This window comes from Aythya ferina, assembly GCF_964211825.1.
Source record: "Aythya ferina genome assembly, chromosome: Z".
Classification (NCBI taxonomy): domain Eukaryota; kingdom Metazoa; phylum Chordata; class Aves; order Anseriformes; family Anatidae; genus Aythya; species Aythya ferina.
In genome coordinates, this window is record NC_140299.1 from 1,013,269 (window position 1) to 1,026,691 (window position 13,423).

The 13,423-nt window shown below is 50.3% G+C and overlaps 1 protein-coding gene across 27 annotated transcripts in view; it reads left to right on the top strand.

The window, feature by feature from the left end:
- Positions 1 to 1,861: 1,861 nt before the first annotated feature.
- LOC311426864 (transcription factor 4) overlaps positions 1,862 to 13,423 on the top strand; it is a 178,042-nt gene continuing 166,480 nt past the window's right edge. For 2 of the 27 annotated variants that reach the window (XM_084503627.1, XM_084503603.1), the window contains exons 1-3: positions 2,659 to 3,409; positions 4,482 to 4,573; positions 6,276 to 6,348. In XM_084503627.1, the coding sequence (XP_084359753.1) occupies positions 4,502 to 4,573; positions 6,276 to 6,348 (145 nt within the window). In that variant the 5' untranslated portion in view covers positions 2,659 to 3,409; positions 4,482 to 4,501. Of the gene's footprint in view, positions 2,013 to 2,294; positions 2,553 to 2,658; positions 3,410 to 3,601; positions 3,801 to 4,481; positions 4,574 to 5,347; positions 5,873 to 5,920; positions 6,080 to 6,275; positions 6,349 to 13,423 lie in introns of those variants that run through there. The other 25 variants (XM_084503616.1, XM_084503602.1, XM_084503594.1 and 22 more) reach the window with 21 other exon arrangements.

The window sequence follows — 13,423 nt, forward strand, 5'->3', positions numbered from 1 at the left end:
TTACATATTCTGGCACCACACCACTGCCAGGCCCTACAAACAGGTTCCTCTTCCAAACATCGTGTCTGGGCCCAAAAACAGAGCCCTCATGGCAGCAGGTGCCACCTCCTCCTGGGAGGATGTCTGTGTCCCTCTTCCCTCCGGGCAGGACACACGACAGCTTTGTGAAGCTGCTCTGAAACCGGCTCTCGGTAGCCCACAGCACCAGCAATGTCATGGCAACACGTGCTCGAGCAGTACAGAGAAGGGCATCCTTGACCTGTATGCAGCGTGTGATGGAGTTGTTGGAGGCACTGAACGTGAAGCTCTGCTCAGCACCCCCTAGGAACAGAAGGGAAGGCATTGGAGGCGTTATGTGGGACTTCAGCTTGACTTCCATGGGGCCAGCAGCTCAGCTGGAAGCACGAGGAGCAGGTGAGTGCTCTCTGAAGCATTACATCCCATAGGAAATGGGGCTGTGGCAGCCTGGGGTCTCTGGAGAGTCTATTAGAGCAGGGTATGGGCTGCTCTGACTGGAGAACACAGACATATTCCAGCTGAGAGGGGACACACCCCGTGCCTGGGCATGGTCTCCTCACATCCAGGCTGAGCCCAGGGAGCACCTCCAGGCTGTCAGGGGCATCCCCAGCCCCATGAGGCCATTTGAGCACCCCAGTTCCTCACTTGCTTCAAGGCCAGGCCGAACACAGTTTGACATTGCACTGGGAAAGCCCCTGCGCTGACACCCTGCTCGTGGGGCATGGCTGAGGGCAACCAGTGGTAAGTGGTGAAGTTTTTGTCGTTGTCAGTGACCGGGTATTTTTGCACCATATGTCTGCACCCACCGCCCCCAGGGCAGGCCCTTATCTGCCACGTGCTTTTTGCTCTTCCCTTGCCTGTTCGCTGTGGGGTGCCGGTGACCACGTCTGTGTGTAGGAACAACCCCTGAGCATGCTGGGGTGTGTGCATGGCAGACACTTCGGGGGGAAACTACAGACCCATGAAAACAATGCCCAGGAGCTCAGGGCATGCAGTGGGGTGCACCGGACAGGCCTGGTCACACCGCAGTGCCAGAGCTGTCCCGGGAGGAGGAGGACATCACCCCTAAAGGCATGGGCACCGTTTGCATCGGGGTACGTGGTTAGTGCAGGCCTGGGAGGATGACAGGTCTGTGGTGACACTGGGTTGTTTCTCATTATGGTGGTGATGGGCAGCAGTCTGGTATGTATCGTGTATGTTTCACCTCCCGGGGCCAGGCCAGCTTCCCCAGCCCCATACCCTGCCTTTTAAAAAGGTTTGGATCATGCCATCCTTTCTCTTCCACTGCTGCTGGCGGGTTTGGCCGTCCATCCACAGACCCAGCAGAGCAACGCGGGTTCAGGGAGGACTCTGCCCATCACTGAGGGTCTTTCAGTCACCCCTGCAGCCTCTCACTCATCACTGAGGGTCTCTCAGTCACCCCAGTGAGCTGAGGAGGCAGAGCAGGGGTCCACAGACCCCAGAAGAGCACCCCACTTCTCATTACGACCTCCTTATGACCAAGGCCATCTCCCTCCTCCTGTCCACCCGTTCCCCTGCACTCCCACCCCAGAACCCACTGGGCGCACCATGCGCTCACAACAAAACCCCACAACCCCCCGTTTGGGTCGCGACCCCCGCCACCCCAGAGCCGCTCGCATGGGCTGCGTGGGGCTGCGTGGGGTTGCGTGAGAGCGGCGTGAGAGCGGCGTGGGGCTGCGTGGGGCTGCGGGGCCCCTCCATCTTGTGCGCGGCACCCCGCGCCTGCCCGCTCGCCTCGCCTCCCTCCCTTCCTTCCCTCGTCATTGTCTGCGAGCGGCGGCGCGGCGCTTATAAGGCGCGGGGCATTGCCCGGATGTGAGCGGCTCGCGATGGGGCTCCCAGGGAAACATGCCATTAGCCGCGGCTCCACGGGGGAGGCCGTGCTGGGGCTGGTGGTGGTGGTGCTGAGGAGGAGAGCGCTGTAAACTTGGAACAACAACAACTTGGGGGAACCGGCTGCTCCGCTCCCGTGTGTGCGTGTGTGTGTGGTGGTTCTTTTATTTTTTATTTTTTTTTTATTATTATTATTTTTTTTTTTTAAAGGAAGGACGGAAGGGGGGAAAGTCCCAGAGCCGCCACGGTGCGAGCAGTTTGTCAGTCACCATGTGTCTGTAAAAACAATAGGGGCAAAAGTTGCTGGACTTTTTTTTTTTTTTTTTTTTGCTTTTTTTTTTTAAATTTTTTTGAAATTTTGTATTATTTTTTTTTTTTTTTCCGGCCGGCTGGTGTTTCGGCTGGCCGGGTGGGGGAGCGTTTGGCGGTCGGTAACCCAAAAACCCAACAAAGCCAGGTGTAGGGTGCCTGTAAAGCTGTGGAGTACCCGGAGCAGCACTGACCCCCCCAGTACTTCTTCGTGGTTTCGGAGGGTCACACACGTGTGAGATAATAAAGCACTTTGGCAGAAGATTTCCTCTTTTTTTTTTTTTTTTAATTTTTAATTTTTTTTACAACATTTTTCCTTTTTTATTTTTTCCTCCCTTGGAATATTGTGAACATATTTGTGGCCATTTAAGGTAAAGTTACAATTTGCTGTTAGAGTAACTCGTGTCGTTTTTTTTTTATTTTTTTTCTCCTTTTTTTTTTTTTTTTTTTAAATATCTCTATAAATTGTCGATCCCGCCGTGTTCTTGTACAAAGAGCTGCAAACTTCTTCCATGGGGTGGAAGTGCAAAGGGAGCGAGCGGACACCGCGTGTGTGGACGTGTAACCGTGTGGCTAAACCGCTGTGCTCTGGCCACGGCGTGCTTCCCTGTGCGAGATGTACACCGAGGTGCAAACGCTGAGCTCCACGGCTCGCTGCTTGCTCTTTCCTACTGGAAAAAAAAAAAAGAAAAAAAAAGAAAAATATATATATATATATGTAATGAAGTCGGACTCGTTTCGGTGGAGTACGGCCGGGCCTGCGCTAGCGAGATGCAAAATAAAAAAGTGCTGCAAAGGAGGGGAGGGGAGGGGGGGGCTGGCAGCGTCCCCAGAAACTTGAGCGTAAAGCGAAGGCGACGGTGGGGTTTTGCAAAAGTTTTGCAGCGATGCTCCCCGTAAATCGAGGCGAGGGCGCTTGGGCAGTTCAGTAGCTGGAGGCAGCGGAGGGGGGGCACAAACAAACCCAAACAAAGCGGGAGAGCGAGATCTGTGTGTGCGTGTATAGAGATATATGTATATAAAAGAAACCGGACTGGATAATACGAGGGGAAAAATATTGTTCCTCTTGGCAAAGTCCCCGCATCACGTGTACGTGCAGCCTCGTATAAACTTGCTTTGCCATGTGGATGTGTGCGAGCTCGGGGAAATTTAAAGTCTAATCCGTGCAAAAGTGCGGCGCGGGCGGCAGTCGGCGGCTCGCCGGGATCTGCAGCTCCATGATCTGCGGGTATGGAGGCGGCGCTCGGCTCCGGGGCCTTTTGGGGCCGTTCGGGGCCGATTGGGGCCGTTTGGGGCCGCTCGGGGCCGTTCCCAGCCGGGCGCGGGGGGCGCGGGGCCGGGCGCGGGGCTCGGAGGGGCCGCGGGGCGGGAGGCGGCCGCTGCGCCGGGCTCCGCGCCCCTTCCCTTCCCTTCCCTTCTTTTCCCTTCCTTCCCTTCCTTCCCTGCCTCCCTTCCCTCCTTCCCTGCCTCCTCTCCCTCCCTTCCCTTCCCTTCCTGCCTCGCCTGCCCTCCCCGCTCGTCCCTTCCCTTCCCTTTTCCCTCCGCCGCCTTCCCCTCCCCCCCGGCCGCTCGGAGGGAACTGATGACTTCGCCCAGGCCCGAGCCGCCGCTCCTCGGTCGTTGTTATTAACCACCCGTCTCGGCACTAATTAGAAATTGGGGCTAATTGGCAAGGGCTCTCCGCTCGCCGCTTCCCTCCCGGCCCCGCCACCCCCGCCCCGCGTCCCTCCAGCACCGGCGCCTCCGTAGCCTGCGACTCCGCATCTATTTGTTTTTTTTTTTTTTTTTTTTTTTTCTTCTTAATTATTATCATTTTTTTTTTCTTCTCGCTGTTTTTTTTTAATTATTTATTTTTTATTATTTTTTTTCCTTTCCGTTCCTCGCCTCCCAACGCCCCGCTTGGCGTGGAAGAAGGAGAAGGGGAAAAAGTTGGGAGCGGATGGCTGTAGTTTGCTTCTCTGGGATCCTCATTCATTCCTCGCCGAACCTCCTGTTGCATAAATGATGCTCCGGGAGCGAGCCTTTCGCTTTTTTTGCCTCCTCCGCCTTTGGGTTTAGAGTGGATGTTACCGGCTTTCCATCGCCTCTTTGGAAATACAAGATCGCCTTTTTTTTTTTTTTTCTTGTTGTTGTTGTTGTTTTTGCTGCCCCTCCATCTTTTTTTTTTTTTTTTTAATTTCCCTCCCTTCTTCTCAACCCCCCCCCCCGACCCCTCACCCCCCTCCCCCGACCAAACCCGATTGTGTTTCCTGCAAGGCTCGGGACTGGGTTTCTGATTGCGGTTATTTCCATGTTTCTAGGTTTGTGTGATTTTGCTAAAATGCATCACCAACAGCGAATGGCTGCCTTAGGGACGGACAAAGAACTGAGTGATTTACTGGATTTCAGTGCGGTAAGAAACAACGGTGGAAATTAACAACAGCTGTAAAAAAAAAAAAAAAAAAAAAAATCTTCTAGCTGATCTGTTAAACTGGAAAAAAAAAAAAAAAAAAAAAAGCAAAAACCAAACCCAACTGCGATCTGAGTCCATTGGGTAATTTTTAATCAGCAGCTAGAACCGTGCTAAATATATTTTTTTTTGCTTAAAAACGCAAAAAAAAAAAAAAAGAAAACCAAAAATTAGCCTTTATTTTTTTTTTTTTCTTATTTCTTATTGTGTGTGATGGGAGATGCAGTCGTGTGCACGGCTTATTTTGTAATGTCTTGGATGCCTAAAATGAGATATATATATATATATATATATAATTTTTTTTGGCCGAAAGAGACGCCCCTAAAAGCGACCGTTTCTCATCAGCAGCCGGTGCCACCGCCGAGCGCTCTCGCCGTGCTTCGCGTTGGACGGCGTGCTTGGCACATGAGCTGCTCCGTGCCTCATGAGTGCCTGCCATTCTCCTGGCCCGTTCTTCCCTTGTTGCGAGTTTTTTTTTTGGCCCGCGGAAAAGTGCAAAGAAATCCATGAGCGGCTCAGTTGAAAGTTTGCCCCCCCAACCTGCCCTGCCTGTAGCTGCCCCCGAGCCCCCCGGAGCCCCCAGCTTGGCTCTCCCTGGGCCCCGTGCACTTGTCTGGCTCCTGGAGGCTCGGCTCCCCTCCCCCTGGCCCCTTCCTTCCTCTCCCCTTCCCCTCCCTTCCCCCCGATATGTCAGGAGTAGCTCTCTCCATTTATTTATTTATTTGAGGGGGGAACCGGCTTGCTGGGAGATGCGTGTGTGCCTCGAAATGAACCCCCCGCAAAACTCCGCAGCACCCTGCTAAATGAGGCTGCTCCAGGCTGCTGCTGCTGCTGCTGCTGCTGCTGCTCCAGCCTTTGCTTGGGAGGAATGGCTTTGGGAAGTTTGGCCAGGAAACGTAGCCTGAGGCAGCTTCGCAGCCCCCTCTTTGCTTGTTGCACTTTTTCCATTTGTTCCTTGGCTTTTTGCAGGCTCTGACTCAGGGAAGGTGCGTATTATCCACTAGACACGTCGAAGAAGAGAGAAACCAATTAGGGTCGAAATAAATGCTAGCGAGAGAGAGGGTGAGAGAGAGAGGGAGAGAGGGGGAGAGGGAGAGAGGCTCGCCTCAAACTGCTCTCGTGGTAGAGACGAAATGAGAATTTAGGGCAGGTGGCACTTTGCATTATTATTATTTGGGTGCACAGATGACAGGCAAACCCTAAAGCGGGCTGGACATGGACGTTGCTACCTTTATGGCCAAGGTTTCGACCAACAAACTTTTTTTTTTTTTTCTTTTTTTTTTTCTTTTTTTTTTTCCGCCTTTGTCGACGAGCGAGCAGGAGAGGGGAGCGAGCCCCGCTCCGGGGCTGCGGCCAGCCCCGCGGGGGAACGGGGGGCTCCCAAATGCTCGGGGAGCAGAGCTTATCCGGGGAGCTAATGAGCCCGAGCGAAACGTGCTGCTGGTGGTGGTGAGGGGCCGGGGGGGGGCTGCAAGAAATACCGAGTTGGCTCTCGGGGCTGTGGGGGACGATGCCTCGCATCAGGCAAACTGCGAGCAGAGTTCGCAGCGAGCGCGGAAGGAACTTTTTGGCGAGCGGTGGACCAGGAGTCGCTTCTTCTCCACTAGTAATGTCTCTTTGTTTTTCTTGTCGTTTTTTTCTGTAGATGTTTTCACCTCCTGTGAGCAGTGGCAAAAATGGACCAACTTCCTTGGCAAGTGGACATTTTACTGGCTCAAGTATGTAACGTTTTTGTTCAGTGCGGAGTTGAAATGCTCTTAGATATTTATCCATAGGCATTACCTTTGTTGTGGTCGTGTTAATCTCTTCTGGGGAGCAGATTCATTCAGATTTGAGCGGAATTATTCCTAAGTGCTGGCTATTGTTATTATTGCTGTTATTATTGTTGTTATTGCTATTTCCACAAGGCTGGGGTGTTTTCACAATATTTCCTTGCATTTATGATTTTTTTTTTATTTTATAAGAACTTTCCCTCTGTGTAATTCTTCAAGGTGGGCTAGTTTAAATATTTTTCCTTTTTTTATTTTTATTATTATTTTTTTTAATTTAGCACTGGAGATTTTGATTTACAATTTCGGACGCTGTCTTTTCTCTGTGAGAACCGATGATCGCAACACCTCGAGTGAGAATTAATTTTGCGAATAAGAATGAAGGCTGCCTAAATTAAATAAATAAACGAGCGAGTATCCGAGTGTAAACACCAAGCCCTTCCAGGAAAAGCACTCTTTGGTGTCAGAGATCGGAGCTCGCTGACCAAATATTTTTCCTTGAATTAAAATCTCCAGGCTGGTTTCTGGTCCTGACCGAAAGCAAGGCAAATATTCCAAATATTTGACTGCTTTTGAAGAGTCCCTGAAATTTCCCGGGCGGATTTGTTTGTTTGTGTGTGCGTGCGTGTTTGTTTATTTGGCTGCAGTGGGACTGCATGGGCAACTTCTGCATTCCATAAAAGCAGGAGTCCTGTTTGATGACAAAAAGCAACACCCGAGCTCTTTGCGGTACAACATATGTGTGCAATAATTGTCTGGCAACTGACGTTTTATATAGAGGCTTTTATATGCCTGACAAATTAGGAGTAAAACTAGCGAGGATACTGACGCGTTTTGGAAATTGCCTTGCTCTTCTCTGAAGTTTGTTTAAGAGGGTTCCCTGCTTTGGGGATGCGGGGTTTTGGACAGGACACAAATCCTGTTGCAGTGTTTTAAAAGCCCAGGCAATTCCACATACCAGCACACCGTACGTAGTATTGTTAGACTCAGGGAACTGTTCTAAATCAGATGGGAAATTTGGACAAGTCTTCACTGCAAACTGCCAGTGGATATCTAGATACAAACACGTCACTGCGTATAGTTTCGTGCCTGGTATTTGCAGTTTGTGCTCAATTAAAGGAACCTCTTCTGTGCACTCAGTATAGGCATTTTTATTAAAGGCACTGCTATATTAATTAACTTAGAGAAAGACTTCCAAATCTGAAGGCAGCCTGTAACAGACAGTTTTAGGACACTGTATCAAGTGCCACCTGCAATTATTAGGCACTCATTTTAGGCATTTTGTTCTGTCCAGACTCGCGAAATAACGTGCTTTATTTTCATCCGTTTGGTTATATTCTGAATATAGTGACTTGGAGAATTTCATTGTCAGGTTCGAATAACTTTCCAAATGTGCTTTGCCTCGTGTCTCGCAAGCTGAAGATGTGAATCCCATTTTGTGTCCTTTTCTGAATTGTATAATTTAGGTATGCGGTTTAGGCAAATTTATAATGCTCGCTATATTTGTTTTCGCTGGAGACAAGTGAAAAGTATTTGTGCCAGGCAAATCAATTTGCCATGCTTCTATCCCAGGCAATGCAGCAACCAACACTTGGTCTAACAGCAATTAACTAGATAGCTGTATTTAATCAATGCATCGGAGACCTCACCTATGAAGTCATTTTGCTCCGAAATAGCAAAGCCAAGCCAGGCAGTGGGTGAAATGGAGGGGCTGTGGTTGGTTTTTTATCGTTTCTGAAGCCGAGAGCATTCAAGTAACTTTGACACATCGTTTTAGACGTCCTGAGGATTTAATGAGCTGGGGTCAGCCGGTGATAGGGAGATGGGGAGCATCCTAAATACCACCTGAAGGCTCCCACCGGGTGACAACTTGTGCGTGCTCAAACACACCGGTGGCTTTGCTCCGCTGCTTGGTGTTGGGGGTGGATTTTTGTGGCGAGCGGTCAGTGCTTCCCCAAAAGTTGTCAAAAGCCACGGACTGGTGAATCGCCCCGACCTGATCCTCGCAGAGAGGGTGGGTGCGTGGCCTGGAGGCAGAGGGGCGTGGGGGAGAAGTGGGGCCACTGCTGCTGGCCAGCTGCGGGCGGTGGTCTTGCTTCCTAGAGATCTTGGCTGTGTGTTCCTCTAACGAGCCTGGGCTTGAGAAATTCGGGGTTTATATGACACTGCCCAGACAGCTGCTTCAAGAGATGCTCCATGCAGCTATCTGGAAGGTTTAAAGGTACCTTCGTTGCTGATATATGGGTGGAGGTGATTATTCTAGCTGGTAACCTGGAATTTTAGCAATCAGCATGCAGCACGTTCATCCTCCTGGACAGATGCCCTTCTCAAGTTTGAGCTCGCCATCCCTTAGTGGTCTTTTCAAAATCCTATTTGCTGTGACAGGGAAGCACAGCTGTCATTCCTCTGCATTCACCTGAAACTTCACTTAAAAAAAACCAAAACAAGTCCCCAACAAAAAGTGATCCCAAGCAGTGAAGTGAAACTAACTGGACTTTACGAAGTGTGGTAATATTTCATGCTTAAAGTCATCCTAATGGCTTTTTACTCATCTAATATATGATGCTCCATTGTGATTTGTAACGTGTGAATGAAAATAAAGTAAAGCCACATTTCCTTTTAATCTTTAATTTCACAAACATGGCTCCTTACCACGTTAAGAAATGGTGAGGGCTGCAAGGGAGAAAGGAATGTAACCTGAGCCACAGCCGTGACATTCCCATGGAGCATTTTTCACATGAAAGGCTTTTGTCAACCCAGTAAAGGACCAGGAGTTTTTGTTTGATGTTTGCAGGTGTTCAGCAGAGAGCACTAAAACAATTCAGCCATGCTGGCTTAGAGACTCTGACCTTAACGGGGGGAATTGGTGAGGACTGAAATTATTTTTAAGAAAACTCCCCTGGAGTTACCTCAAATTTCTGCTGGATTTGCGGAGTGATTTAATACCTGCGACTTAAATCGAACAATGCACGTCCATTAGAATGAGGGTTTTTTTGTTTTGTTTTGTTGGGGCCGTTAGGACAGTTGCCAAAATCAAATGAATTTTCCCGGATGTTCAAAAATTTTCCGAATAGTTCGGCTTCCGCACCAAGAGCGTTTGTCCTAATCCAAGTGTGAGCCAGTGGGAAACGAGGCGCGATTGCTGAATCAGATGCTCGCTGGTGCTGGGTTTGAGGATGGGTTTCGAAGCAGCTTTGCAGCACTTTGTGATGCTGAAGGATTCGCCAGGTCTGTCACATCGGGCACGCTCAGGTTCCTGAACCGTTCAGCAAGCCCCCCAGCTTCCTGATCAGGCTCGATTTCTGCATCTTCTATTTTAAGTATCTGATTTTACCTAAGTTTTTCGGGCATCTGTGCGAGGTTGCCCACTAAGGATGTGCCTGTGTGTGGGTGGGAGTAGCCCAAATTCCTCTCGTTGGCCTTTCTGACTGCCCCAGCAAATCTCTGCTAGCACAGGCACCGCTGAATCGAGCCAAGTCAGGTTTTAAAGAAAAACTTGCTTTTAATTTTGCCGTTGGTTTGATTAAGGCTGCGCTAGAATAATGGTGATCACAAATTAATACATCTTAAACGAGGGAATCGCAAATTCAGCTCGGTTTTGAAGTCCTTATTTACTTTCCACGTGCCTGTGAGCAAATTTTAACAAAATAGAGGTTATTTAGGTCCAGTTCAGTGTTCAGAGCGTGGCCTTTTGGGAAAGGTGCATCATTTTGCTGTTCTCAGTTGATCAAGGATAAAAAATGAAGTGAAATATGGAGATCTGTGAAACATCTCCATTACCTGGAGACGTTTGAACAGCCCCTCGGACTGGGCGCCCCTCGGCACATACGCAGGGGTCCCACGGGCGTCCATAGGCACAGGAATTTTTAGCCTGTGGATCAGCCCCGTGGGTTTTAGTACCGAAGGACAAGAGGTGTGGGGACGTGGCTCTGGTATTGGGGTGGGTGCCGGGCTCGCCGTGGCAGAGCCCCGCGGCTCCCGGCCGCACTTTGCCTTCTGGAAACGGCGCCAGGGCTTCGCGAGGGAGCCGCACAAAGGCGACCAAGCGCTGCCATCTTCCTCAGCCCTCCCGTTTCGTAATTATGATTAAGGGGAAGAAGAATGCTCGTTACCTCCCGCCCTCCCAGCTCTGTTTCCTCGCCAGGAGCCGATCCTGCTCTCCTCCTCGCGGCGCCCGGGGCAGGACGGGACCCAAAGGCTGGGTTAGAAAGGAGAGGGGATCCTCCTGCCCTCGTGTCCTGCCCTCATGGCCGAGGGCATCCCGCCGAGGCCAGCCAGCAGCATCGCCCCAGCTAAAGTCAGCCGCCTCCGTGCTAAATCTGGAGGCGAGGCTCCTCTCTTGGCGATTAAACACCGACCAAATAATTCCCCCCGATTTCTGATCCTGGGGAAAGCAGCCCCGGTTGGTGGCAGAGGGTCTGAATGAATCGGCTCCAAAAGGGGATGGCACAGGAGAGAATTGTATCCCAGGCAGTGCAGTGGTGCCCCTTGGATACTGTTGCTTCTTTAGAAACACTTTTTCTCCTAATCACTGGATGTCTACCTTGTCAAGGCTCCTGCCTGCATTTAATAATTCAGAAACACACACATTAGCTGTCTGGGAGGCTGAAACGCTCGGGGGCCAGATTCAGCCAAATGTCACTTGGAGGAGACGTTTGTGCCTGCCGCAGCCAAATTTAGCAGCGGCAGCGCTGCTGTTTGAGATGATTCAGTGGATCCAAGTTCCCTGTGAACGAGGGCTCTGATAAACGGGTGAGCTCGGGGCTGGCTGGGAGGTAGGTAGGTGGAGGAAGCTTGTGTAACGCGCTCGGGAAGGGATGCAGAGAAAGGAGGCATTTGGGAACAGGAGCCACAGTTTGGCTTCTTCCCATGAGGGTTTGCGCTCTCCCCGCTCCCAAATTCAGATCGATCCGTGTCGGGCAGCTTCTAGTGACTGAAATCCCACAAAACACTAAATATAAGCATAAATAATGGCCAGCCTGTGCACCTCCTGCATACCAGCTCCCACAGATTGTAACCTTTCACCACTTACACTTATTTTTTGGCTACTGCAGCAATACTTTGTGATTTAAAAAAAAAAATATGAATTTTCCCCCATGATTCTACAAATTACCGAATTTAGGATCACTTCGATATTTAACTTACCTACTAGGTATAAAAAAATAAAAGCTTTTAAGCACGCACGCTTTGAGATCCGAGGAGCGGAGCAGAGCGAACGAACTGCCTGGCGTTTTTCTACAAGATCAGCAAATATCTTCACCCTGCTATTGTAATGAGGAGATCACTTAAATAACAGATGAACAACTAAGTCACATAAACATATATAATAGAACTATGTAATGAAAGTTTATGCCGTTAATTGCTTGAATCTCTCTTAAATGCACAGAATCATGGAGCACTAAAAGCTGTCATATAAACAGTTTTGTTTTGAGTTTAAAATTATTCCTTTTTTTTTTTTTTTCCCCCTTCTTTCATCTGCTATGATAAACAAAGTCGTTTTGTAAGCTTTACAGATCAAACATTTACTCCTAATGGTAAACTACATTTTGGATCTGGCAGTTTGTGTCTGAGGAAGGCCCAGAGAAGAGGAGAGCCCCGGTGGCCCCAGGCTTGTGGTTTCCAGTGTTTGATAGCACGATGCTGTTCGGATCGGTTCCCATAAGCCGAGATAGCGGATCTGTGATTGTTTAGCAGGGAGCAGGGGATGTGTTTGCAGTGGTTTAAAGGTCTTGTACCCAAATTCTCCCGGATAAACCATAACCAGGGAGGTGAACGCAGTCGGAGCGCAACTAAAAAGAGCCAGAAATCACATTTCGAGAGGTGGGAATTATTTTTGATGCTGTGAATCCCAGGCAGCCTTTTGTTCTGAAACCCAGAAAATGCTGCCAGGTGCCTGCACCTCTTGGGGCTCCTCGTGGCTGCCGGGGGGAGGCATCACCCCAGGGCATCACCCCGGGATGTCCCTGTCCAGGGCCCCGCATCGCGTCCTGGAGGCGCCAGCCCCCAGAAGGGTCTCTGCTCCCTTCTGCATCCACTGTGGGACCCAGCCCAGCCCTGAAACCTCCCCTTGTGCTGCTCGAGGGTCCCCAAACCTTCAGCTTTGGGATTTGTGCTTGGCTCCTGGAAGGCTGGCCAGCAGAGCTGTTCCCTTCCACCTGCTGCTGGTGGTGGGAGCTTTCCCCCAGCGAGCGCGCTCACGGAGAATTTTTCCAAACGTTCCCAAAGATGTTCCCTAATCTCTTTTCTTGAGAAAGCTTGTTGTATTTACCCTTCGTGCCAAGGTAAACGGCGGTGCCGTCGATGTGCATATCAGCCAGGCAGGTGGATTTAAACCGGGGTTATCTCAGGGTCTTAGGGCGGTGAGGATTTCCCGCAGAGGTGCAGCGGGCCCATTGCTGGCGCCGAGCTCTCGGGACGGTGGCCGGTTAACGATGTCTTTCGAGGCTGCTGCTGGTGGTGCTGACAGTCTGGAGCTGCGACCCATTGTTGTCTGGCTGGGCATTGATCTATTTTGGAAACAACGCTTCCCCGGCGCTGCTGTGGTTGTGGAGCACCCTCGTGGAGTTTGGCTAATCCCCTGAGGGTTGGGTTGTTGGGTGGAGTGATTTGCTTCTCACCTGGGGAAAAGGCTGCCGGGGTTGGGGTAGTGAATCCGGCTGCCTTCAGCCTCACTCCTCACCCGCAGCTGGGTCCTGGGCATCGTTTTCTCATTTTGGGGCCGTGGTTGTAGCATTGTCAGTGTGCCGATGGTGCTGCGGGCACCCTCAGTGGTTGCCAGTGCCTGCAGCAAGGCACCAAAGGCGTCGGGGGTTCCCGAAAAATTAACTTCAAACGGTAAAGCACAAAAAAACCCCTATTGCGTACCGCATCCATCGTGAAGTGATGGGTGTGTTCACCGGGGTAGTTTTAGGGGTCTGAAAATTGAGGAAAAATAAAATGAAGTCATTGAATTGATTCATAGGCATGTGTGTAGCCCCTGACAAAATAGGGATGGGGTTCTTTTGGCTGTGTGGTGTCTAAAAAT